Source organism: Thalassophryne amazonica, chromosome 10, assembly GCF_902500255.1.
Source record: "Thalassophryne amazonica chromosome 10, fThaAma1.1, whole genome shotgun sequence".
NCBI classification, from domain to species: domain Eukaryota; kingdom Metazoa; phylum Chordata; class Actinopteri; order Batrachoidiformes; family Batrachoididae; genus Thalassophryne; species Thalassophryne amazonica.
The window spans coordinates 37,819,832-37,845,401 of record NC_047112.1 but is presented as its reverse complement, the minus strand read 5'-3'; the positions used below and the strand labels follow the sequence as shown (position 1 = coordinate 37,845,401).

The 25,570-nt window shown below is 42.5% G+C and overlaps 2 protein-coding genes across 3 annotated transcripts in view; one reads left to right on the top strand and one right to left on the bottom strand.

The window, feature by feature from the left end:
- Positions 1-8,327: 8,327 nt before the first annotated feature.
- On the top strand, positions 8,328-25,416 carry LOC117518630. Of its 2 annotated transcripts, none has more exons than XM_034179830.1 (3): positions 8,328-9,528; positions 15,322-16,373; positions 25,154-25,416. In XM_034179830.1, the coding sequence occupies exons 1-2, from the start codon at positions 8,512-8,514 to the stop codon at positions 16,237-16,239; spliced, it is 1,935 nt and encodes a 644-aa protein (XP_034035721.1). In that variant the 5' UTR covers positions 8,328-8,511; the 3' UTR covers positions 16,240-16,373; positions 25,154-25,416. The 2 variants fall into 2 exon arrangements, with proteins under 2 accessions (XP_034035721.1, XP_034035720.1); XM_034179829.1 differs by lacking the exon at positions 25,154-25,416 and adding an exon at positions 19,322-19,677.
- The window catches only part of mydgf (myeloid-derived growth factor), a 31,842-nt gene continuing 25,468 nt past the window's right edge, over positions 19,197-25,570 (bottom strand). The window contains exons 5-6 of the mRNA XM_034179831.1: positions 24,792-24,864; positions 19,197-22,134 (exon numbers count right to left, since the gene is read on the bottom strand). Of these exons, the coding sequence (XP_034035722.1) occupies positions 22,055-22,134; positions 24,792-24,864 (153 nt within the window). The 3' untranslated portion in view covers positions 19,197-22,054. The remainder of the gene's footprint in view (positions 22,135-24,791; positions 24,865-25,570) is intronic.

The following is a 25,570-nucleotide window of genomic DNA, read 5'->3' as shown; positions in this document are numbered from 1 at the left end:
ACACCCTTCACAGACAAGACCCTTAATGCTCTCCCCAGTGGTTTTCTCTTTTCCAGAGGTGATGCTCCAAACAGGTTTACCTCATCTCCCAGGAAATTTACTCCCATAAAGTGCAAAAAGAATAGATCTTCTTCTCCACTAACCAATGACATAAGGCAATAACTGAGTATTTTTGCTACTAGGTCTCTTTGGAGGAATCTTAGGTGCTGCTGGCATGACTTTTTTTTTTTTTTAATCAAACAGGGATTTAGGGATGACCAGATTTCACCTGATTGCAGCAGGTATTTGTTACTTTTGAGGGGTGTGGATGGACCGGTGGTCTGCCTGGTGGATTACCATTCAGGATCTAAATTGATTCTGTAATGCGACAGATGTTCTCCCAGGACTGATCTGTCCATTTATTGAAAATTATATGACAGTAATAAAAGGCCATATTTTTCTAGGAAAGAGAAGAAAGAAAACAAATTATGAAAATGAATAAAGCACCACAGTAAACTGAAGAAGTAGACTTTTCACCACTCCGATGTCATTGCATCTGTTTTTTGCCCTTCAGTCACTCATGCACATACTATATAGCACATTATAATAATGGCAGGCGTACAGGCAGAGGTACTCAAGGGGCTGCTCCACTCGCCTTAAATGTACACCGACTGTGACAGCTGCTTATTCATCCACATTGACTTTAAAATGAGAAAAGATTGTGCATTTCATTTCATTTATCAACCTCACAAAGTGGGTGACTGATTGAAGAAAAAGTGACTTTTAAGAGTCAGGATACACATGCACACACAAGCAGGCGAAGAATTTGGAAGGGCTTATTTATTTTAGTTGCTATGGCTATGCTTCGAAATTGAACAAAAAGGATGATGAGGAAAAAGGAAGATGATCTGAGATGACGGATAACAGTGTTCATGTAGAACAATAAGCTCTAAAGCAGTAAGCAGCGGTCTTAATGGATCCGAGAGCCACTGGTCTGGTTTTGTCTCTGTTGAGGGGTCAGATTGAACAGAGTATTTTGGGATGTCTGTATATTTCATAGATTTAGGTGTTTTATCTTGAGGTTCTGTGGAACATGGTCTTTAATGCAGAACACAAATCTATTTGGGGGACGTTCAAGTCCTTGTGTCTGTTTTACGTCGTGTATATCTAAATGCAAAAGTAGTGGCAGTGCACAATTAGTGCAGCGGATAACTGAAAAAAAATGCTTCAAATGGTGATGCAAGGACCAAATCTGGCACACATACTCCTTAGACATTACTCTTTTAAAAATGCCGGGTACCCACATGAACTTTCAATAGGCGGCCAAGAAGGGGTCAATTGAAGTATTACACAGGGGTCAAAATTTTAAAATGCTCCAATCATATTGAAAGGTATTCCATATTATTTGTCTGATCATAAAGATTCCAAAAAGGTATAGTTTGGACTATCTGTGAATGAATGGTCTGGAGTTATGGGGTAAAAACAGCAAGAACACTGAGAAAGGTCAATTTCAGTTTGTACAGGGGTCAAAAGTTAAAGTTGCTCCAGTTTTGGTAAAAAGTGGTGCAAATTACTGGTTGAGCTAATAGGATTAATAAATGGAATAGTTTTGACTGTGTTGCATGCTTGGTTTGCAAAGTAAAGGTTAAACAATATCGGCATCCATTGGATTCTATGACATGTGACATATGCTACCCTGTAACATGATAACTAAGCATGATACATGATGCAAACTATTCCTTTTTAAAACCGTATTCACTCAACTAATAATGTGCATCACTTTTTACCAAAATTGGAGCAACTTTAACTTTTGACCCCTGTACAAATTGAAATTGACCTTTGTCACTGTTCTTGCTGTTTTTACCCCATAACTCCGGAACATTCATTCACAGATAGTCCAAACTATACCTTTTTGGAATCTTTATGATCAGACAAATAATATGGAATACCTTTCAATATGATTGGAGCATTTTTAAATTTTGACCCCTGTGTAATAATCAATTGACCCCTTTTTGGCCGCCTATTGAAAGTTCACATGGGTACCCGGCATTTTTAAAAGAGTAATGTCTAAGGAGTATGTGTGCCAAATTTGGTGCTTGCATCACCATTTGAAGGATCCCTCAGTAAATATTCACTTATCTGCTGCACTAAATGGGATTGGGTTTCTCTGGTTCTTTGTTCATGGGCATTTTATAGGGATATGTTTGGGGAGGTGATGGTCTGGTGGTTAAGCGCTGGGCTTGAGACCAGAGGATCCTCGGTTCAAACCCCAGCCTGACGGAAAATCACTAAGGCCCCTTGGGCAAGGTTCTTAATCCCCAAGTTGCTGTCGGTGTGTAGTCAGTGCCTTGCATGGCAGCACCCTGACATCGGTGTATGAATGTGAGGCATAAGCACTTTGAGCATCTGATGCAGATGGAAAAGCGCGATATAAATGCAGCCCATTTCCCATTTATATCATGAAATTAACCAAACAGATTGTCACCTGTTAAACCGAAGCACAAGTTGCACAGGTCTGTGGTACTGAACAGATACAAAGGAAAGGCATTGAGAGGTTTAAGCTAAGGAATGGATCTGTGCAGATGGCAAGTGAAAACAAACTGCCAAAAAAGACAATACAAGTGATTATGCGTGAGTCTCCCAAAGAAACCGTTTTTTGACACAAAGTCATTCCAGTGGTACTTTAGGAACATCCAAAAAGACCTAGTACCAAAAGACATCCAGACATTACCTGCATTAGGAATGGATTCCATGAGCTCTTCCCAGGCATCTATCAATCTCAAAGGCTGAGGAGTCAGAAACATAAATGTCACTGCTGAGACAAGAGAATGTCTCTGCAAGTTCAACACTGTCATTCCATACAAATACAGTTCTGATGGCCAACTTCAGGAAGTCAATGAAATCTTGGGTTTTAGCCTTGATCTAGACGCTCCAATTCTCCACTCAGCTTCATAAGTACTGCAATCAGGGTATCCATTGATTCTATAAAGATCACAGCATCGACCGTGAAGTCAAGGTCAGAAAACCTTGACCCACGAGGCCCATGTTTCACCTGACAGCGGCATATAGACGGATACGGTTGTCTGCATGGATGGTTGACATAGCGGACCCCAGGCAGTTCTGTAGTGTGGTGGATGCTCTCAGATCTGACCTGACCTTACCTTTCAATCCCGTCATGACTGTAACAAAGTCTGCCTTCTTTCTTGTCTCTTTGTGGTGCTGTTTTTCAGGTGACACAGTTGACAACTATGTCTGTGCTAACTAAAACAGAAACAACTAGGTAACCACAATGTGACTATTAAATGAGAGCTACGCCGATGGCAATGTCCTGGATATAAATAAACAATCAATCAATCAATCAATTTTTTTTTTATATAGCGCCAAATCACAACAAACAGTTGCCCCAAGGCGCTTTATATTGTAAAGCAAGGCCATACAATAATTATGCAAAACCCCAACGGTCAAAATGACCCCCTGTGAGCAAACACTTGGCTACAGTGGGAAGGAAAAACTCCCTTTTAACAGGAAGAAACCTCCAGCAGAACCAGGCTCAGGGAGGGGCAGTCTTCTGCTGGGACTGGTTGGGACTGAGGGAGAGAACCAGGAAAAAGACATGCTGTGGAGGGGAGCAGAGATCAATCACTAATGATTAAATGCAGAGTGGTGCATACAGAGCAAAAAGAGAAAGAAACAGTGCATCATGGGAACCCCCCAGCAGTCTAGTCTATAGCAGCATAACTGGTCAACAGTATCAAAAGCAGCACTGAGGTCTAACAGAACAAGCACAGAGATGAGTCCACTGTCCGAGGCCATAAGAAGATAATTTGTAACCTTCACTAATGCTGTTTCTGTACTATGATGAATTCTAAAACCTGACTGAAACTCTTCAAATAGACCATTCCTCTGCAGATGATCAGTTAGCTGTTTTACAACTACCCTTTCAAGAATTTTTGAGAGAAAAGGAAGGTTGGAGATTGGCCTATAATTAGCTAAGATAGCTGGGTCAAGTGATGGCTTTTTAAGTAATGGTTTAATTACTGCCACCTTAAAAGCCTGTGGTACATAGCCAACTAACAAAGATAGATTGATCATATTTAAGATCAAAGCATTAAATAATGGTAGGGCTTCCTTGAGCAGCCTGGTAGGAATGGGGTCTAATAGACATGTTGATGGTTTGGATGAAGTAACTAATGAAAATAACTCAGACAGAACAATCGGAGAGAAAGAGTCTAACCAAATACCGGCATCACTGAAAGCAGCCAAAGATAACGATATGTCTTTGGGATGGTTATGAGTAATTTTTTCTCCAATAGTTAAAATTTTGTTAGCAAAGAAAGTCATGAAGTCATTACTAGTTAAAGTTAATGGAATACTCAGCTCAATAGAGCCCTGACTCTTTGTCAGCCTGGCTACAGTGCTGAAAAGAAACCTGGGGTTGTTCTTATTTTCTTCAATTAGTGATGAGTAGAAAGATGTCATAGCTTTACGGAGGGCTTTTTTATAGAGCAACAGACTCTTTTTCCAGGCTAAGTGAAGATCTTCTAAATTAGTGAGACGCCATTTCCTCTCCAACTTACGGGTTATCTGCTTTAAGCTACGAGTTTGTGAGTTATACCACGGAGTCAGGCACTTCTGATTTAAAGCTCTCTTTTTCAGAGGAGCTACAGCATCCGAAGTTGTCTTCAATGAGGATGTAAAACTATTGACGAGATACTCTATCTCACTTACAGAGTTTAGGTAGCTACTCTGCACTGTGTTGGTATATGGCATTAGAGAACATAAAGAAGGAATCATATCCTTAAATCTAGTTACAGCGCTTTCTGAAAGACTTCTAGTGTAATGAAACTTATTCCCCACTGCTGGGTAGTCCATCAGAGTAAATGTAAATGTTATTAAGAAATGATCAGACAGAAGGGAGTTTTCAGGGAATACTGTTAAGTCTTCAATTTCCATACCATAAGTCAGAACAAGATCTAAGATATGATTAAAGTGGTGGGTGGACTCATTTACATTGTGAGCAAAGCCAATAGAGTCTAATAATAGATTAAATGCAGTGTTGAGGCTGTCATTCTCAGCATCTGTGTGGATGTTAAAATCGCCCACTATAATTATCTTATCTGAGCTAAGCACTAAGTCAGACAAAAGGTCTGAAAATTCACAGAGAAACTCACGGTAACGACCAGGTGGACGATAGATAATAACAAATAAAACTGGTTTTTGGGACTTCCAATTTGGATGGACAAGACTAAGAGTCAAGCTTTCAAATGAATTAAAGCTCTGTCTGGGTTTTTGATTAATTAATAAGCTGGAATGGAAGATTGCTGCTAATCCTCCGCCTCGGCCCGTGCTACGAGCATTCTGACAGGTAGTGTAACTCGGGGGTGTTGACGCATTTAAACTAACATATTCATCCTGCTGTAACCAGGTTTCTGTAAGGCAGAATAAATCAATATGTTGATCAATGATTATATCATTTACTAATAGGGACTTAGAAGAGAGAGACCTAATGTTTAATAGACCACATTTAACTTTTTTAGTCTGTGGTGCAGTTGAAGGTGCTATATTATTTTTTCTTTTTGAATTTTTATGCTTAAATAGATTTTTGCTGGTTATTGGTGGTCTGGGAGCAGACACTGTCTCTACGGGGATGGGGTAATGAGGGGATGGCAGGGGGAGAGAAGCTGCAGAGAGGTGTGTAAGACTACAACTCTGCTTCCTGGTCCCAACCCTGGATAGTCACGGTTTGGAGGATTTAAGAAAATTGGCCAGATTTCTAGAAATGAGAGCTGCTCCATCCAAAGTGGGATGGATGCCGTCTCTCCTAACAAGACCAGGTTTTCCCCAGAAGCTTTGCCAATTATCTATGAAGCCCACCTCATTTTTTGGACACCACTCAGACAGCCAGCAATTCAAGGAGAACATGCGGCTAAACATGTCACTCCCGGTCCGATTGGGGAGGGGCCCAGAGAAAACTACAGAGTCCGACATTGTTTTTGCAAAGTTACACACCGATTCAATGTTAATTTTAGTGACCTCCGATTGGCGTAACCGGGTGTCATTACTGCCGACGTGAATTACAATCTTACCAAATTTACGCTTAGCCTTAGCCAGCAGTTTCAAATTTCCTTCAATGTCGCCTGCTCTGGCCCCCGGAAGACAATTGACTATGGTTGCTGGTGTCGCTAACTTCACATTTCTCAAAACAGAGTCGCCAATAACCAGAGTTTGATCCTCGGCGGGTGTGTCGTTGAGTGGGGAAAAACGGTTAGAAATGTGAACGGGTTGGCGGTGTACACAGGGCTTCTGTTTAGAACTACGCTTCCTCCTCACAGTCACCCAGTCGGCCTGCTTTCCCGGCTGCTCGGGATCTGCCAGAGGGAAATAATGGCGGCTAAGCTACCTTGGTCCGCACCGACTACAGGGGCCTGGCTAGCTGTAGAATTTTCCACGGTGCGGAGCCGAGTCTCCAATTCGCCCAGCCTGGCCTCCAAAGCTATGAATAAGCTACACTTATTACAAGTACCGTTACTGCTAAAGGAGGCCGAGGAATAACTAAACATTTCACACCCAGAGCAGAAAAGTGCGGGAGAAACAGGAGAAGCCGCCATGCTAAATCGGCTAAGAGCTAGTAGCTGCGCTAAGCTAGCGGATTCCTAAAAACACGCAAAGTGAATAATGTGTAAATAATTTAGAGGTGATTCAGCAGAAGGAGTGCTTTAGTTAAGGCACGTGAAGATTATACTGTGAAACAAATCGTTATCTAGGTAACTAGATCAATCTAACTGCGCAGATTAAACAGCTAACAGATACAGAAAAACACTGCTGTGCTCCGGAACAGGAAGTGATACAATACCGCAGTGAGAGCCAACCACCAGTAGAGACACACACTTCTTCTACTTTTGTCTGCATAGATAATGCCAACAACATCAAGCACACTGCATGTAAGCTACTGAAGGCTGAGTTCAGTCTCCTTATTTGATCCCTGAGCCTTTAGTTTGAGACCTCCGCACTCGAGGATTAATAGTGACTACTTTATTGTTTCTGCTGTTTCTGGTTTAATCCCGACTAAGGATCATTACCAGCTGATGGACGTCTGTCCGCATGCAGTAAGAGCTTAGGGCCGACCTGTGAGTGTGTTCTGCACACGTACCTGCAGAACATGTCACTGAATGAAGTCAGTATTTTAACAGGACAATACCAGAAGAATAAAATGCTACGGTGACTCACGGAATGACAGATGCTTGGAATGTGTCGCTGCTGAGTGACAGCAAACTGTCACAGCTTGCGTGCTGCCATCTTCTCATTTTAAATCCTGTCGGAGAGTGAACGGGTCCATCCAGCCGCGGCGGCCGAGTGGAAAAAAAGCACCTGCAAGGCAACGTTGAGCTTGTCAGATACAACAAATCTAATCTGCACAGCCAAGGAATCGGAATGTGAATAAGAAACTCGAAAATAGCAGCTGTCTCTACATAATTGGAACAAATGGAAGTTGGATATGCGGCAGAAAACACAAACACAAAGAACCACAATGTAACGTGATGCTATTTGCTGACGGAGTAGACTGCTGTGCCGCCGGCAGGCTGTTGTTTACAGCCATGCATCTTATAGTTTCTGTCAAACTACCGCTGATCTCTGATCTTGCAACTCACAATTATGTGCCCTCTATTCCTCCTCCTCCAACCTTTCCTGCTGTCATCCCTCTCAACTCATTTAAACCCCCTCTGGTGTCCTAAGCAGCATTTAATTGTGAGGGGCTGAGCCAGAGAAGGAGTAATCAGATGAGAACGCGGGCAGGGGGAGTCACATGGGCACACTCTGGCATAGCGGGGGGGATTAGTAACACTGACGTCTTGATTGAAGTTTTATCACTCTCTGACAAATGAGAGAAAAGGAGTGGCACGCACGGGAAAGAGAGTTACAAAGGAAACAAGGAGAGGAAGGAGCTTTTTAAAGATGAGAGCAGGCAGTAACGGGGGAGAACAGACAGAGATGAGGAGAGAAAAGGGGAGTTAGAGCAGTGAGAGGGAGTGGGAGGAAGAAAGAACGAGGATAGGAGGTAGCACAGCGCAGTGCAGGGAGAGAGAGAGAGAGATGTAGAGACAGGACGCCTACCACTGAGCCAGAGAGACTCAGGCGGGGACAGCGAGAGGATGGACGGAGCGAAGGCCTCCGGATCTCCAAAGGCAGATCAGTGAGGGTCTCGACAACAGAGGATACCAGGAGGGTGACCAGAAATGGGGTAGGAGGAAAGAAGGCAAGAAAATCAGAAGCAGACTTCAGCAGGAACAGGGGAGTGGTGGGTGGAAACTGGATCTGGAGAGGTGGAGGGGGGGGGGGGGGTTGGGTGGGGGGGGAGTAAGCATATAAAAGTTTTGGAAAGGAAAAAGAGTTGGGGAGAGTGAAGGCAGAGTAACTACAGTCTACATTAATGGCAAAGGTAGGAGGAGATTCATGGAACAAGAGGAGGAAGCTGTCTCAGGGGTCCTCCTGTTCTTCTGCTCCTCGTCTCTGTGAGGGTACGAGACATCCGTCATGTTTTCAGACAGTCGGGCTTCGGGCTTCAAGTCCCACGCTGCTGCTCACTTCATCCCATGGCTGCGCAACAGTCTGAAACTGCACCACAGCGATGACCTGGGGATCAGCAGACCCTTCAAATCCAGCTCAGAGGCTCGCAACCACCTGAGTCCACGAGAGACCGCAAAAGGAATTGGGTTTTTCTCCAAGGAGCGGACTGAGGGAAAGGAACGACTAAGGAGGAGGGAGCATCGGTGTAATGGAGTGAGCGTTGTTAGGAGACTACCGGTTGTGCTGAAGGGGCACAACATACTGCCAGGGAGGCCGGGGAAGCTAAAGGAAAAGAGTAAGTCCCTGGAACCTGATCCAGACCCTGATACATTAGAGGGGCCACAAGGTCAGGAGAACAGCTCTGCCCCTGTCCAGGACAACCACTCTGAAGGCTCGCTTGTTAGAAACCACAGCAGATACCTCAACCGTCATCACTCGCAGAATGACGAGGGCTCAGTCAGGAAATGTAGGCCACTCGCGGGACCACCTCCTGGTCCTGCACTGCCTGGCCGGGAACAACACAGTGAGGTGCCTGTTGTGGTGTGCACAGAGGACAGAAGAGGGAAGGTGTGGGACTACGCTAGACACACCTACAGCCAGAGAGACCTCCATTCATCCAGCTGGCTGAGCTCGGACACACACAGGCAGCTCAGTGACATCAAGCTTCAGAGCAGAAGCTCTCAGAGTCAGAGAGACCTGATGGCTGTGACAGAGCCGTGTGAAGATGGGTTTAACAGCCCCAGCATCTTCAATGGAGTCATCTTTTCCACAGAGATTCCTCAAAGGGGTCCAGGATGTGCAGGATCTCTGCGGGGCCCCAGGAAGGCCAGAACCAGCCCAGAGTCTACCTCCTTTCTGGTTCAAAACCAAAGGACAGAGGGAGGCTGCAGCAGAAAGGCTGTACAGAATCAGATCAAACGTGTGGTGGACAACCTCGAGCAGGTGTTAGGGGCCCTGAGGGACGTCCACCAGGAAATGAAAGAGGTAATGAGCCACATTAGTATTGACTGTGCAGAACTTACAGATAAATAACATCTACATGTTATATGTTCAGCACACCTACGAATCATCATGGTACTTTCAAGACCTTACAGAAGCCCATCATTATGGAGAACGTATTCGTGCCTCAGGGTGCACACTCTCGCAAAAAAATAAAAGACAGGTTAGAAAGAATGTTCTCAGCAGAATGTTACATGCATTATGAAGTCAGCAGGGGAGGGGTTTGCAGTGGTTTACAACGCTTCTCTAACTGCCCTAGTCTACTTCCACTCACGCCTCATTTGGTTGAAGCCTTCAGTGGATGTACCGATGATGCTGTGTGACATGAGGCAAAGCAGAAAAACCATCCTCGTTTTCTCTCCTTACAGACAGATGTTGCTCCAGGCACAGCTGGATGGCTCAGAGAGGGCTTTTAGAATCAATTAGGTGTCTGTGGCTTGTATTCATCATCTAGTAAAAGTGACATGTAAATCTCACCTTTAATCCCGGCTGCAGTGGATCAGCTATCATTAAAACAGAGATAGTAACCTCATCATCCTGACTAGGGACTCTGCATTGTTTTTGTTTTTTGTGTGTGACAGCATTAATATACTTCTGATGAAAGCATGTGCAGGCTACATGTAAAGATGAAAAGGAGGCAGCAAGCATCCACAGTGACAGAAAATCCAAAGTTTTCCAGACGGGGGGGGGGGGGGGGGAAGACATCAAAGGAAGATAGGACGCAAGAGATGAGTTTGGACGCATATTTATTTCAAAGCTCTGTTTTATCATTGAGTTGCTCAAGCAGCATCCCACAGTTTTATTTAATAATCACTCACTGTTTAGGGAAGAGGAGCAACTGTTCAAATATCACAGAAACACTACACAGGCAACTTTTGTACATCAGGAGAAAAGTGCCATAAAGCAAAACGTCACACACACATGCGCACACACACAAACACACTATTAATACAACCCCTGGCAAAAATTATGGAATCACCGGCTTCAGAGGATGTTCATTCAGTTGTTTAATTTTGTAGAAAAAAAGCAGATCACAGACATGACACAAAACTAAAGTCATTTCAAATGGCAACTTTCTGGCTTTAAGAAACACTATAAGAAATCAAGAAAAAAAAGATTGTGGCAGTCAGTAACGGTTCCTTTTTTAGACCAAGCAGAGGAAAAAAAATATGGAATCACTCAATTCTGAGGAAAAAATTATGGAATCACCCTGTAAATTTTCATCCCCCAAATTAACACCTGCATCACATCAGATCTGCTCGTTGACATTGACCCTATGCCATGACATTGACCCTATGTGTCTTTTTGCAAGGAATGTTTTTGCAGTTTTTGCTCTATGGCAAGATGCATTATCATCTTGAAAAATTATTTCATCATCCCCAAACATCCTTTCAATTGTCCAAAATATCAACATAAACTTGTGCATTTATTGATGATGTAATGACAGCCATCTCCCCAGTGCCTTTACCTGACATGCAGCCCCATATCATCAATGACTGTGGAAATTTACATGTTCTCTTCAGGCAGTCATCTTTATAAATCTCATTGGAACGGCACCAAACAAAAGTTCCAGCATCATCACCTTGCCCAATGCAGATTCGAGATTCATCACTGAATCTGACTTTCATCCAGTCATCCACAGTCCACAATTGCTTTTCTTTAGCCCATTGTAACCTTGTTTTTTTCTGTTTAGGTGTTAATGATGCCTTTCGTTTAGCTTTTCTGTATGTAAATCCCATTTCCTTTAGGCGGTTTCTTACAGTTCGGTCACAGACGTTGACTCCAGTTTCCTCCCATTCGTTCCTCATTTGTTTTGTTGTACATTTTTCGATTTTTGAGACATATTGCTTTAAGTTTTCTGTCTTGACGCTTTGATGTCTTCCTTGGTCTACCAGTATGTTTGCCTTTAACAACCTTCCCATGTTGTTTATATTTGGTCCAGAGTTTAGACACAGCTGACTGTGAACAACCAACATCTTTTGCAACATTGCGTGATGATTTACTCTCTTTTAAGAGTTTGATAATCCTCTCCTTTGTTTCAATTGACATCTCTTGTGTTGGAGCCATGATTCATGTCAGTCCACTTGGTGCAACAGCTCTAGAAAGGTGTGTTCACTCCTTTTTAGATGCAGACTAACGAGCAGATCTGATATGATGCAGGTGTTAGTTTTGGGGATGAAAATTTACAGGGTGATTCCATATTTTTTTCCTCTGCTTGGTCTAAAAAAGTAACCGTTACTGACTGCCACAATCTTTTTTCTTGATTTCTTATAGTGTTTCTTAAAGCCAGAAAGTTGCCATTTGAAATGACTTTAGTTTTGTGTCATGTCTGTGATCTGCTTTTTTTCTACAAAATTAAACAACTGAATGAACATCCTCCGAGGCCGGTGATTCCATAATTTTTGCCAGGGGTTGTACTTGTGGTGCATCCAGAAAGTATTCACAGCGCTTCACTTTTTCCATATTTTATGTTACAGCCTTGTTCAGAAATGGAGTAAATTAATTTTGTCTTTCAAAATTCTACTCACAATGCCCCATAATGACACCATGAAAAAAATGTTTTTTGTTTTTTTTTTACATTTTTGCAAATTTATTAAAAAAGAAAAAACTAAGAAATCACATGTACGTAAGCATTCACACCCTTTGCTCAGTAATTTGTTGATGCAGCTTCAGCAGCAATTACAGCCTCAAGTCTTCTTGAATGTGATGCCACAAGCTTGGCAACCCAATGTCACAGCAGTTCATGGTGGCGTTACGAAAAGTAACTTAATCTATGGTTCGTGATACCGTCATGAAAAGCGCCTATTTTCGTGACGGGGGCACGAAATGCAGGGTGATGCGGGGGGGGGGGGGGGGGGGGGTGGTTAGGGAGAGATTCACGTTATGGTTAGAGTTAGGAGAAATTGCAGGATTAGAAATAGTAGAATAAAAAAGTGTCAAAAAATGTGACTTATTTCATGATGGGGCACAAAATAAAGTGTGAGACTGTGCTGAGGTTGCAACACCTATCTTTGGGCAGTTTTGCCCATTCCTCTTTGCAGCCACTCCTTTGATATCTTGGTTTGTGCTTAGGATCATTGTCCTGCTGAAAGATAAACCATTGCCCCTTTTTGAGTTCAAGAGCATTCTGGAGCAGGTTTTCATCCAGTATGTTTCTGTACATTGCTGCATTCATCTTTCCCTCAATCCTGACGAGTCTCCCAGTTCCTGCTGCTGAAAAACATCCCCACAGCATGATGCTGCCACCACCTTCACCTCACTGCTTCACTGTAGGGATGGTGCCTGGTTTCCTCCAAATATGACACCTTACATTCACATCAAAGAGTTCAATTTTTGCCTCATCAGACCAGAGAATTTTGTTTCTCATCGTCTGAGAGTCCTTAAGGTGCCTTTTGGCAAACTCCAGGTGGGCTGCCATGTGCCTTTAACTAAGAAGTGGCTTCCATCTGACCACTCTACTATACAGGCCTGATTAGTGAATTGCTGGAAAGATGGTTATCCTTCTGGAAGGTTATTCTCTCTCCACAGAGGAATGCTGGAGCTCTGACAGAGTGATCATCAAGTTCTTGGTCACCTCCCCTACTAAGACCTTTCTCCCCTGATTGCTCAGTTTAAATGGGCGGCCAGCTCTATGAAGAGTCCTTGTGGATCAGAGCATCTTCAAGTTATGGCTGAGTGAGGCCACTGTGCTCATTGGGATCATCAAAGCAGCAGAAAATTTTCTGTACCTTTCCCCAGATTTGGGCCTGGAGACAATCCTGTCTCAGTGGTCTAAAGACAATTCTTTTTACTTCATGTTTGGTTTGTGCTCTGATGTGCACTGTCAACTATGGGACCTTATATGTAGACAGGTGTGTGCCTTTCCAAATCATGTCCAATCAACTGCATTTACCCCAGGCGAAACTCCAGTTAAACTGTAGAAACAGGATGCACCTGAGCTCAATTTTGAGCTTTATGGCAAAGGCTGTGAATACTTATGTACACGCGTTTTTTTTTTTTTTAATAAATCTGCAAAAATCTCAATTTCACTTTGCCATTATGGGGTACTGTGTGTAGAATTTTCAGGAAAAAAATTATTTCATCCATTTTGTAATAAGGCTGTAACATAACAAAATGTGGAAAAGTGAAGTGCTGTGTGAATAATTTCCGGATGCACCGTATGTACTTATGTATATGTGATTTCTTAGTTTTTTAATTTTAATAAATTTGCAAAAAATTTGAAAAACTATTTATATGTTGTCATTATGGGGTGTTGTGAGTAGAATTTTGAGACAAAAAATGAATTTACGCCATTGTGGTATGAGTCTGGAACATAAAATGTGGAAAAACTGAAGTGCAGTGAATACTATATTCTACTATATATGTGTGTGTGCATGTATGCACGTGTAAGTGCGTGTGTGCACAGACACAGAGAAAACACCACATCTCATCAGTGATTATGTGAAGGTGTTTTTACTAAGCACCCTTAGGAGCAGGACTTAAAAACAAACACGCAACCCCCCCCCCCCCCCCAAAAAAAAACAGGGTCACTAACTCCTAACATTAACAAGCAGCACCTGCCCAGAGGTACCTCACAAGCACACACACTTCAAAGTAACATGAAATAGGTTTTATTTATTATTTATTTATTTCCCACACAGGGACAAGAATAAAAATGAAAACCAGGTCATCCTTTGACATCAGCAGCAACGTTGTTCAAAGCAAAGAACAAAACAATAATTCATCTGTTCCATGCGGGGCCAACGATTTATCTGCGCACGTGGAGCAGGTGGAGAGATGGGTCAAACATTTTCCCCAGTGTAATTTTCTTCAGTCTCTCCAGCCTCTTTCATTGTGCATCCTGGAGCACATGTAGCTCGGCATTAAATGCTTTGCACGTATTAAACATGCGTTAAGTGGAACCATGTCTGATATACTGTATCATGTTCCTCTGTATCCATGTATCCAGAGTGAGGCAGATGAATGTAAAGGAAAAGCCAATTAAATTTAGTAAATGCATTTTTGCAAATTCTTTCTAGGGTACAAATGTGGAGTACTCCAAGTCAAGTACTATCAGGCTCATTCTGTGAAACATAATTACTCACACATTGTCCTATATTTCTATAGCAGCAGTGTCCTTTTTTTAAACAGCATTATAGATCTGAATTCTAATCCAATTACATTTGTTGTGCAAATCTGATTGGCTAATTGTGTGAGATTTCAGACCATAAAATATTGCGTTAACGGTGGCAAAATATTTGACCGTTTCACATTTGAGATATTACTCCGTACCCTGACTGCGTTGCTACGCAGATGTCTATAATGGCGCTGCCAGCTGAGAGCGAGAGAAACTGGCGGAGCGACGACAATGCCGAAATGCATGGATTTAAGCTACCATACAAAAGTATTCATGGATTCTGATATAGAATTACTCAGTGGAGCTGACGAGATGGGGAAATCTGTGGGTCTGCTCACAGAATTTCCAGTTTGGCATGAAGACGCTGTTGCTACGGTAAGCTTCGCCGACCTACTTACTTACAGAAACAAACCGTGCAAACGATGGAATTGGATTAGAATGGGAATAACCCCCTTGTGTCTGATGATTTGTGGATGTTAATGCTGGATTACGGTCGCAAATATCCGTTTTACCGGCTCCGCTAACGCGACCGTAACATCCAGCATTAATGTCCGCAAATTATCAGACACAACAGGGTTATTCCGTAATTACTTGCATTGTTTTTTTCTAATCTTTAACAGACATTTTCTTATTTTTACTTACCATAAGTGTGCATTTTCTAGGTGGTACAGCAGATTGACTATCTGACCTCATCCATTGACTTGAATGAGGAGCAGGAGGGATTTGGAGGAGACACCGTCGCCAAGGCTCCACTTGTCAGCACCTCCAGTTCAGTTTCCTGCTCCAGTGAGGTCACAGTAGGCAACAACCATCAGAGGTCCTCAATGCCTGAAAAACTACTTGACTCATTTGGTAGCCTCGATAGAAGCAAGAGCTTTCTGAGGCAATCCCCACCAAATGTGCTACTGTGCCCGATAACCGCTGGAATAGACAGAATTAGAACCCTTCGGTTTAGCTGCAGCATTGGGTGTTCTCCAAGACCAGGTGGGTCCCTGCTGTGCCTCGATAATGTTGCTTCAGCAGAATCGGCGGTGAACATAGGTGGTGTCACTCAACATCAAAGCCTCATCTCCAAGGATCTTCTTTTGTCTCCTCAGAGAAGCAGCTGCCAGCCTGGTCGGCCTCCAACACCTGGACTTTCCCCTCGAACTGTAAATGTGCACCAACCTCCCTCCCCTCCACTTCAGAGGCACCACCAACCCCTTGTGTTCAGCCCTTCGGTCACCATAGAGACCAAAATCAGGTCTTATCAGACCACACAAGGTGACAAGTCATCTGCCCAACCTGTCTCTCCGTTACTGATCCGGCCTCTGTCAGACAGCCGTGCACCCACTGTCTCAGAAATTCAAGCTGGTAGAGGGAGGCAGGCATCCTCAGCGGGGCCTGCTCATGGACCACGAACGCGTGAGTGCGCCTCCCCCGCCAATATGCCTAAACAACTGGCAACACAAGGCCGCAGAGGGCGCAAGCCTCCTCCGTACCCACACCACCGACTGTCTGAACACACAAAAGAAGTGGAACGGCCCTGCAAAGCTCCACCGTACCCCGAAAAAAGAAGGCTGCTGTCAACCATAGTGTGAGACAATGCAGCAGGAGGAGGCGGCTGATTGAACACAATCATAGCGCCAGCCACGAGCCTGTAAAGAGTGATTGAAGGCTCGCCAGTTTGAGCTGAGACCAAGTTTCCAGGGTGAAGACACAGAGGAATCTTGGGGTGAGTATGTCACGGAGAACAAGCTGGAGTCCTCGTCTCTATCACGTTCTTCAACAAGTCTCATGGGTATCGACACAGGGCACTGTAACAGCTGTTCAGCTCACTACTGTGGTAACACGACCCCCCTTCTACAGGCACATGACGTTCAGCCAAACTCAAACATTCCAGTTGACTGACCAGTTAAAGGGTAAATGCAATTAGATCAACTCCAATGAAATATGTCGGAAAATGTAATTCTGAAAAAGAGGTGAGTCGGGCACGCCAGGGTACATTAATCTCACAATACACCTCAGTTCAGTTCAGCCTGAACTGTCAAAGTGTAAACGAGGCAGTAAACATCTCTTACGAAGTTAGCAAGGCCAGATAAAAGGTAAACCGAGTGCATGCAACTCCAAACTGACTGGGTCACAACCGCCACGCCCGGGTCTGTATCAGCACAGACGGGGCAGCTGGTCACTCGTCACATAATACCATCTTCCTCGCCTCAGGCTTGCGCAACCCGGCCGCAATCGCCATCTGTTCCCCTCCAAATGTCATGACACATAAAGAGACAGAAACAGGCGGGGGGTGTTTTTGCAAGACAAAAATAAATAATAATAATAATAAAAAAAAAATCAGATACCAGAAAACCAGCTGGTTTGATTACACATAAAATCATCTTGTTTATTTAAGTGATCTGATGTCTCCCTCTCCAAAGCACTTCTGTCCACTTTCACGTTGAGAAGACTAATTAGATTCTAACTATCTGATGAAGGCGTTGTTACCATAATGTAACAACTCCAGCAGCAGCTGTTTTTTTTTTTTTTTTTTTTACCCCAAACTGTTCTGTGGGAGACGTTAAAAGCAAATATTTCAGCTGGTAGTAGATGTAAAGTGTCGTGATATGTGTTTAGGATTTGTAGAACAGCACCGCGGCAGCTCCGAGACAGAATGAACTGATGGTAAATAAAGAGCTCTGGTAGCACAGACACACATTACTCAATACAACAGCCATCTTAAGCACAAAGTGATGGCTTTTTTTGTTTCCCCCCACGGGGCTCAGACATTGTAAATGAGAATCTGCAGGAGTCATGGCTTTGCACTAAGATGCTTTAATTACAACTTTGATGCTCTGTGGGAGCCCCTTGCCTGTTTCCATGTGACCTTGTTAACAGTCAGCTGTGCCAAGTATCTGCCAATACATCACAAGCAGTTTACTAGAAATGTGTATGTTTCATAGCTGCAGTTGCAATTAAATTTCACATTTAATGCACATGGCTGCAGTGTATTTTATAGCTTTGACCAAGGAATGCCAAATTGAGGCAGTTTACAATGACTCACCTTCCTTTTCAGTATAAAAATGAACAAGAATGGGCACTTAGAGGGTGTAACTCCTGCACTTTACACATTTCACAACAAATCATGCAAATTATTTCCTTGTGATTCAGAAATATAACATTTGCTTCTGCGTGGAGTCAATGTTTGATCAAATCTGCCCAAAACTGAACCCATTTATCTTTAACACATAACCCTTCATCTCAGTTTAAACCATATTGGTTGCAAACTGATTAAATTTAATAGTTTCGACCTTGGGTTTGATATTTTACGGTTACCTTTGGCCAAAAGTCATGCACCCAATAGAGAGGTGATGCAACAGGATATCTAAATACCCCACTTGATTTTTAGGTTTATTTTATTTAAAAAAAGATTTGCATAAGCCCCTTTCACTCCAGGAGTGTACAGCTGCATTGTGCTGCATATATATTACACAGGAATGGCTGCCTACATTGCATGCAGGGAGAGATTTGGCCTGCCTCTTCTTCTTCTGTGGTTTTGAAGCTTCACTGCCAGCAAAGTTTAGCAAAGTCCAGCGGGATGAATATAATCTAACAATGCAGATATGTACTGATAAAAAACCTTAAAGGATTTTTAGCCGGACTGGCGTAGGGTAGTGTACAATTGCAGAAGCATAGTGTGCAGTAGCGCAGAGTTATGTAGACTTGCATACAGTAGCGGAGAGCTGCATAGAATTGTGTAGAGCACTGGATGGAGTGCTGTAAGCCAAATGTCTCCAAAAAAATTAAACATGTTCATTTTTTGCATCGATTTCGCAGACCCCTTTGCATCCCTCAGCATAATGCCACATAGGATACGCCACATTACGTAACTCTACCTTGGCCTGGTGTGAAAAGGACTTTAAGCATAAAATCACATTGGAGACAATTGACAATTAATCAAGGTGTATTTACAGTAGAGTTTCATCTTTAATTCAAAGGGTTGAATTTTTAAAAAAATGGTAAATGGGCTGTATTTATTTAGCGCTTTTCCATCTGCATCAGACGCTCAAAGTGCTTTACAATAATGCTTCACGTTCACCCCAGTGTCAGGGTGCTGCCATACAAGGTGGTCACTACACACCGGGAGCAACTAGGGGATTAAGGACCTTGCCCAAGGGCCCTTGGTGATTTTCCGATCATGCTGGGATTTGAAGCGAGGATCCTCTGGTCTCAAGCCCAACGCTTAACCACTAGACCGCTATATCTTCATTAAACTTATTTTACATCTGCACAGTATAATTTAGAGTCTCATTCATATACTACACTGCACAAATGCACATATTTTTTACTACTCCTCGGTTTAAAGTTGGCACACATTAGTCTTGTTAAACAGATCTAAAGGCAGCTCCAAAAATAAAAAAATAAATGCTAACACCTAATTTTATGGTGGCTCAGCCCTGCTCAGATTTACTGGCTCTGCAGTGACAATCAAATTTCTCTTCTTTTCATGTTTACCCTTTTACAAGGATGTGGGAGGTTCAATCAGATTACATCTGACAAAACATTGAGCTTTCTCCACAGAACAGACATGTCTTTATTGAAACATCCGTCACCTATAATCATCAACCAGAAGAAAGAGTAGAAAAAGAAAATACATACACAATAAGTAACATCTCATGTGTTTCCTTTCAGAGGCGGCATCTGGTTGTGGTATTTCCTGTTGTTGATGACAAAGGGGCACACACATCCCTACTGAGCAATTTCTCAGCCCAGAGGATCTGAGCGCAGACAAAACACGGTAACTACTTTGCCAGAAACCCGAACATGGAATCAAAACAAAAACGTCAAATCTGGAATGAATTCCCAGCGTGAGGAAGACAGCGGGGTGCAGCTCTGAAACCTGTCAAAACTCCTACATCATCCTTATGTGTGGCACTGAGGGACGAAAACAAGGGCTTCAAAATGGCTCAGGAAATAATGATGCATGTGAACAATATTTGGCAATATATCTGGTTACTTATCAAACCAGACAACTGGATATTCACTGAAAAATTACAACCCATCAGTGCAAATTACATATGAGAAGCTTTTTAATGAACAAAATGCATTATAACTATTATTTACTTAGGGCCCCGTCACACTTAGCACAAATGAGAATGAGCCAAGCTGAATCAAGCAGTATGTAAAAAAAAAAACAAACAAACCACAATCTGTGTCACATCTGGGAGGGAATAAGAATTGTGGAGGACAGCCGTCCGAATATCCAGACTGCGCTCCGACCCGCCCCAACTGATTCATCCACACGTGGCAGACACGTGTGCGGTGATTGCATGTGTGGCAGGCACGGGTATAAACCCCGGCCTGATCTGAACCGGCAGCAAGGATCCAAAGAGTCTTATGTAAAAGCTCCGATCCGTCCAGAATTTTCCACACAGAACAGAACTGTCTGCCATCATCGCCGCTTGCAGCTGCCGGATGGCAGGAAGGTTCGCTGTCCGCTAAAGGTCTGATGTCCGAGAGAGAGGCCAGGCAAACAGAGCTTGTGTGCTGGTCCACTGACAGACGCGGTGCGCAGCCATCTGGACTCACAGCAACACAGTGTTTACGGTATGCCAAATGTTCACATCTACTTCATAAAATGACTACGTGCCACAGACTTTGCACATTACAATATTTCCTTTGCACACCCCGAACGGGATGCACGGGGGTGCAGTTCGGGACATGCCGGCAGGATGAGACGTACCTGATCATGGCGACTTTCCCTCAAAGACAGACAGTTTCGAATGCTGTTTTGATGCCGTGCGAATAGTTAGAATGCAGTCAGATTGCAGTTAGAGTCCACCTCGACTGCCGTACGATATTTTTCCAGCTTGGCCACCTTGACTTCCAATCAGCCACAGGAAGTTGGCTGACTGTTTAGACTGCTCTCAGACTGCTGTCCACCGTCCTCAAATGTACCATGACACCTCCAGAATGCAGGTCAAATTTTCAGTCGGACGGCATTCGGCCTCTAGTGTGACGGGGTATTATATTTGCAAATTTGTAGTGCGTTTACAATGATGTTACATGAGTTTACTCACAAGTAGAATGAAAATGCTGAATTGCTTTCTCTGTAGCTCAGGTTACACAGCAAAGAAAAACAGTAATGGTATGCAGTACCAACTGGAATGGGTCCATATAATAGTTCCCTGCGTGCATTATATATCAGTCAGTCCTTTGTGAATAAACAACTCAATTAATCTGATATGAAACATATAATGTATTTAATAAACAAGTCCATTTATCTTCTATTGAAGTTGTCGGACACAAATTGTTTTCCGTCATATGTGTTCATATGGTATCATGCTATCATGGTGCGATGTTTCACTGAAATCTCTAAAATGGTTTAGGAGGAACTGTGCAGTGTCAATGTGATGCATTTATTAAAACACAAAATTCCAGTTTTCTGTCACTGAAGATGTCAGACTAGAACCATTTTCCTTCATGCACATCTTCATATGGTGTGCTACCATTGTGAAGTTTTGTTAAAAATAGATAAAAGTGGTTTAGGAGGAGTTGCACTTATGAAGTCAACATCATACTGTTTGATCCATTAATTAAACACAAAATTCCAATTATTTCTCTTGAAAACATCAGACTGAAGTGACTGAAGTTGTTTCCCTTCGTGCACATCTTCATATTGTGTGCTACCACTGTGTGAAGTTTTAATGAAATCAACCACACAGTTTAAGAGTTACACAAGATTCATTGACAGAGGAACAAGCAGGGTGATTACCGTTTAAGTTTAATCCCCCTCAATTTTTCCTTTGCTTCGATGGAGTGGGGGGGGGGGGGGTAAAATACCAGAACTGCTCAGCTGAAAGCAATGTGAGATAAAGGAAAATGTATGTAATTATTAACATGGTGATTACATTCCTCAGGAAGACATCCTAGATACAGTCCTTGCTATTTTTTTTTTTTTTTTAATGCTAGAGATTCTTTACCAGCCTCCACATTATTCTACTCATATTTGTTCACATGCACCACAGGTTATCAGAACAGATTTGCGCTCTGAAAGCCTCAGAAATTATGGAAGCACTTGATCTTCTGGTGGAATTTTAATTAAGACACTGTGCTCAGAAGAAATTTCATTATTTATAGTAGTCAAAGAAATATTTCAGCACAACCGATTCCCCACTGTATGTGGTTTTGTCCCAAATCCATTTAAATACACCGGTGCCGAGTACCTGCCACATAATGTTCTGAAAGGCAAAGCTGTACCATGAAAGGTGCATCCGACTCCAGTTCTTGATTTTCAGAAAGAACTCCACCAAATCCTTCCTTCATTGGTGACTGAGCTAAGACACACAAGCTCGGCCTCAGATCTTCCACAAATACTCTGACTGGTCGAATAATGGACCAAAACCAAACCAGATTCCAGAACAGTTAGAGCTCGGCACGAGGCGTCAATCCAATGAGGGTCAGTTTTGAAAGTTCAGCCCTGAACTTTCCCTCTGTGTGGGTCACTAGAAGTTGGAAGAGAGAGAGCAAAACATTGTTAGAGTGCACGTGAGAGCAAAACCAAGACACACAAGTGAAGCACCTGAAAACAGGTGAAGCCAACGGCCGCCCAAGCTGCACCACCTACAGGCAAAGAAAATAACAGCAGCTGGTTCAGCAAGCTACAGTGGTGACATTTGTGCAGGCAGTAAATGTTCTAACTACATTTGATGGTCTTTGATTTACTACTGCTGTACCTCTGTGGGGAGGAGCAGCATCCAAATGTATAATGCAAAACCTAATGCTGGCTCTAATTTTATTTTATTTTTTATTTTTACAGAGTAGAATGGAGAGAGAGAGAGAGAGAACACACACCAGATGCTAATTGTTCTCACAAATTTATTGCCACCATCTCATAAGCAATGGTTTGAGAATGAATGGCCAAAACAAGAACAATAAGCATCTGGAGTTCACCCCCCGTTTTTGCACTTATTGCTCAGTTCAGCACCTGGAGTTTAATACTTTGGTTGTGCATGTTGTTTCCTTTTTTTAAAATCCCAAATTAGAGTTTTAACATGGCGACCGCAAAAACCATTCATCTTTTTATTTGAATCCAGGATGTACAATTTTTTGAGTGAGTGCTGTACTTGAAATCCTGTACTTTTTTTTTTTAAATAGCACACAACAATAACAAGAAGTAATGAGAGAGTGCAGTAATAATGTGCATTTACAACTTTGGTCTGTAGACCTCCATGTCCTATTGCTGGTTCTTGAAATGCCAGAGAAGGGATAAAAAGGAAAAACAGATTTAAAAAAATGGACACAACTGTTCTCTGACCCAAAGACCACCTCTCAAAATTAAGTCCAAATTCTATTAATAGGAATAGATTATTAAAATGAGCTGTTGGGAGTGCTGGTTGGTGGTGTGTCTGAGGGATCCATCCAGAACTGGTCCTGTGGACATGAGACCCACCCAGACGTATGTTAATGCAAGACAGCTGTTTGAGCTCTGGAGTGTGCCTATGGGTTAGGGAACCATCATGTGGTTGTAAAACAAACAAACAAACAAAAAAACAACTTGGGATACTCTGCCCTTCACCTCATTTGTCTTTTGAGCCATCGGTAACTGCCATAACTGGACGGACACTATATACATAGTGGTGTGTGAATGTTTGTGAACCCTTGCGTAATTATGTCTTAATTTTGAAGTGACAAATTAAAATAAAACAAAAATTAATTCCAAAATGATGCCCTTTAAACCCATCTCTACAACATTACATACATGAAATAAAAAACAAAAAGCCAAAATGATAGGTTGTGTACGTAATGGCACCCACAAGCAAAATAACACTTTTACAGTTTTCTTCAGACAATTATTTACACAACCTGTCATTTTGGCTTTTATATTTTTATTTCATTTATGTCATGTTGTCGAGATTAGTTTTCACTGTGAGTTGGGCATCATTTTATATATATTTATATATATATATATATATATATATATATATATATATATATATATATATATATATATATTTATGTCATTTCAAAATTAACACGTAAGAGTTCAAGGGTTAAACTTTTGGGTACCACTGTATATAGTTGCTTAGCTACAACATTTCTGCCTCTGCATGATTAACAATTGTGCTTTTGTTTCATTTCGTCTTTTTGTTTTGATGGCCACCCCACTGACTCTGGTCTACTTGAAGTTTCTTCCTATAATCAACACCGGAGGGAGTTTTTTCCTCACTCCTAGTGTTGCCAGTGTGTTTTCTGAGGTGGTGAGTAACGTTTAAACCTTACTCATGTGTAGCACCTTGAGGCAGTTTGCGTTGTGATTTGGTGCTGTGTCGATAAATTGAAATGTGCAACTTTTAGCAGTTAAGTTAGTGGCATGGATGTGTTGGCACTTTCAAGAAGGGTTCACTTATCAGCACGGTGAGATTAACCGCTTACCAGAACAAAGTGAACTCAAAAAACTCGCTCTGGTTGTCTAATTTTTCTTTAAATGGATAGATGCCTGTAACATAACACACATGCTGATTCCATTTATTGATGTCAAACATCAAGATGACCATCATGGTTGTGACATTAACTTGGCATTTGCAGGTCAAACCATTGCTGCTGCTGTTACCTTGCTTGACTATTGGTGGTGCAGGCTGGTTATTACACAGGCTGGTTTGACAATGACAAAACAGCAGCAGCCTGCAAAAAGGGGATGTGCAAGGCCCACTTTTTGATGTGCGCTGTATCTAAAACGGCCAGTTACCCACAGGCATGCAGAGTGATGGAGCCTATTCTTAGAAATTATGAGTATGTTCTCAGAGCGGGATTGTGCGTAAGGCTGATTCTGAGACTGTAAGCCTCTGCGCTGCAGCTTCTAAGCTGGTGGGCGGGGGGGGGGGGGGGGGGGGGGAATTTAAACACTGCAGTTACAGTAAATTGTTGTTCATTGTGACTTGTCAAATCCTGCCAATCACAGTCTGTCTGGAAATGAAGATGCAGTGGGGAGTTATACAGAAAGTGAATGACAAGTAATACCGCAGGGACAAACAGCAACATGCTCACAGCTTGAGAACATCCTTGGAGAGAACCAGCGGGAAACAAGAGGGAGGGAAGCAGAAACTGACATGACAAACAGCAGGAGTTACTTGAACAAAAGGAAATACAGTAGGTTTCGCACCTGTTGATTCTCCGACTGTAAATTCCTCCGGTTTCAAAGGCACATCGCTCTGACCCGACTCTGCAGTCTGTGACTGGAGACACAGTGGCAGCGGTGATGCAGAGTGGGAGGAAAATCAGGAAGGTGGGATGTCAAAAACATGAAAAAGAGGAAAAACAAAAATAAACAAAACATAAATTAAACAAAACATAATGGAGGCTACAGAGCAGGCTGCAATTTCCCTGCCAGACAGAACAGGGAGGTCGGAACAGGCGACAAGGTCAAGGAGGTGCTGTGTGGAGGTGGCAGGTGTGTCCGAGGTTATTTTGGTACCGTCATTTATGGACGTTCTCTTCTCTGTGTGTTTATCCTTTGTTTTACAGCACAAGGAGGAATTGTGTGCTCTCACTGACGACGGTGTCAGGATTGTCCTTGATCAGACAAGAAGGCGAGTCGGTGTGTGCTTCACTCTATCAGACATGCAAACATCCAGAAGTAAATGAGCTGAGCGACTCAGACATGAACGTTTTATACAGTGCATCTGGAAAGTATTCCCAGCGCTTCAGTTTTTCCACATTTTGTTATGTTACAGCTTTATTCCAAAATGGAGTAAACTCATTTTTCCCCTCAAATTTCTACACACAACACACAATAATGACAACAAGAAATAAAGGTTTTTGAAATTTTTGCAAATTTCTTAAAAATAAAATATTAAGAAAATCACACCCTTTGCTCAATACTTTGTTGATGCGCCTTTGGCAGCAATTACAGCCTCAAGTCTTCTTGAATATGATGCCACA

Excerpts from the sequence above, each read along its gene's own strand:
- LOC117518630 (XM_034179830.1), top strand. The coding sequence starts at position 8,512 with ATGTTTTCAGACAGTCGGGCTTCGGGCTTCAAGTCCCACGCTGCTGCT. Across the intron at positions 9,529-15,321 it reads TCCACCAGGAAATGAAAGAG|GTGGTACAGCAGATTGACTA; the intron begins GTAATGAGCCAC and ends TGCATTTTCTAG.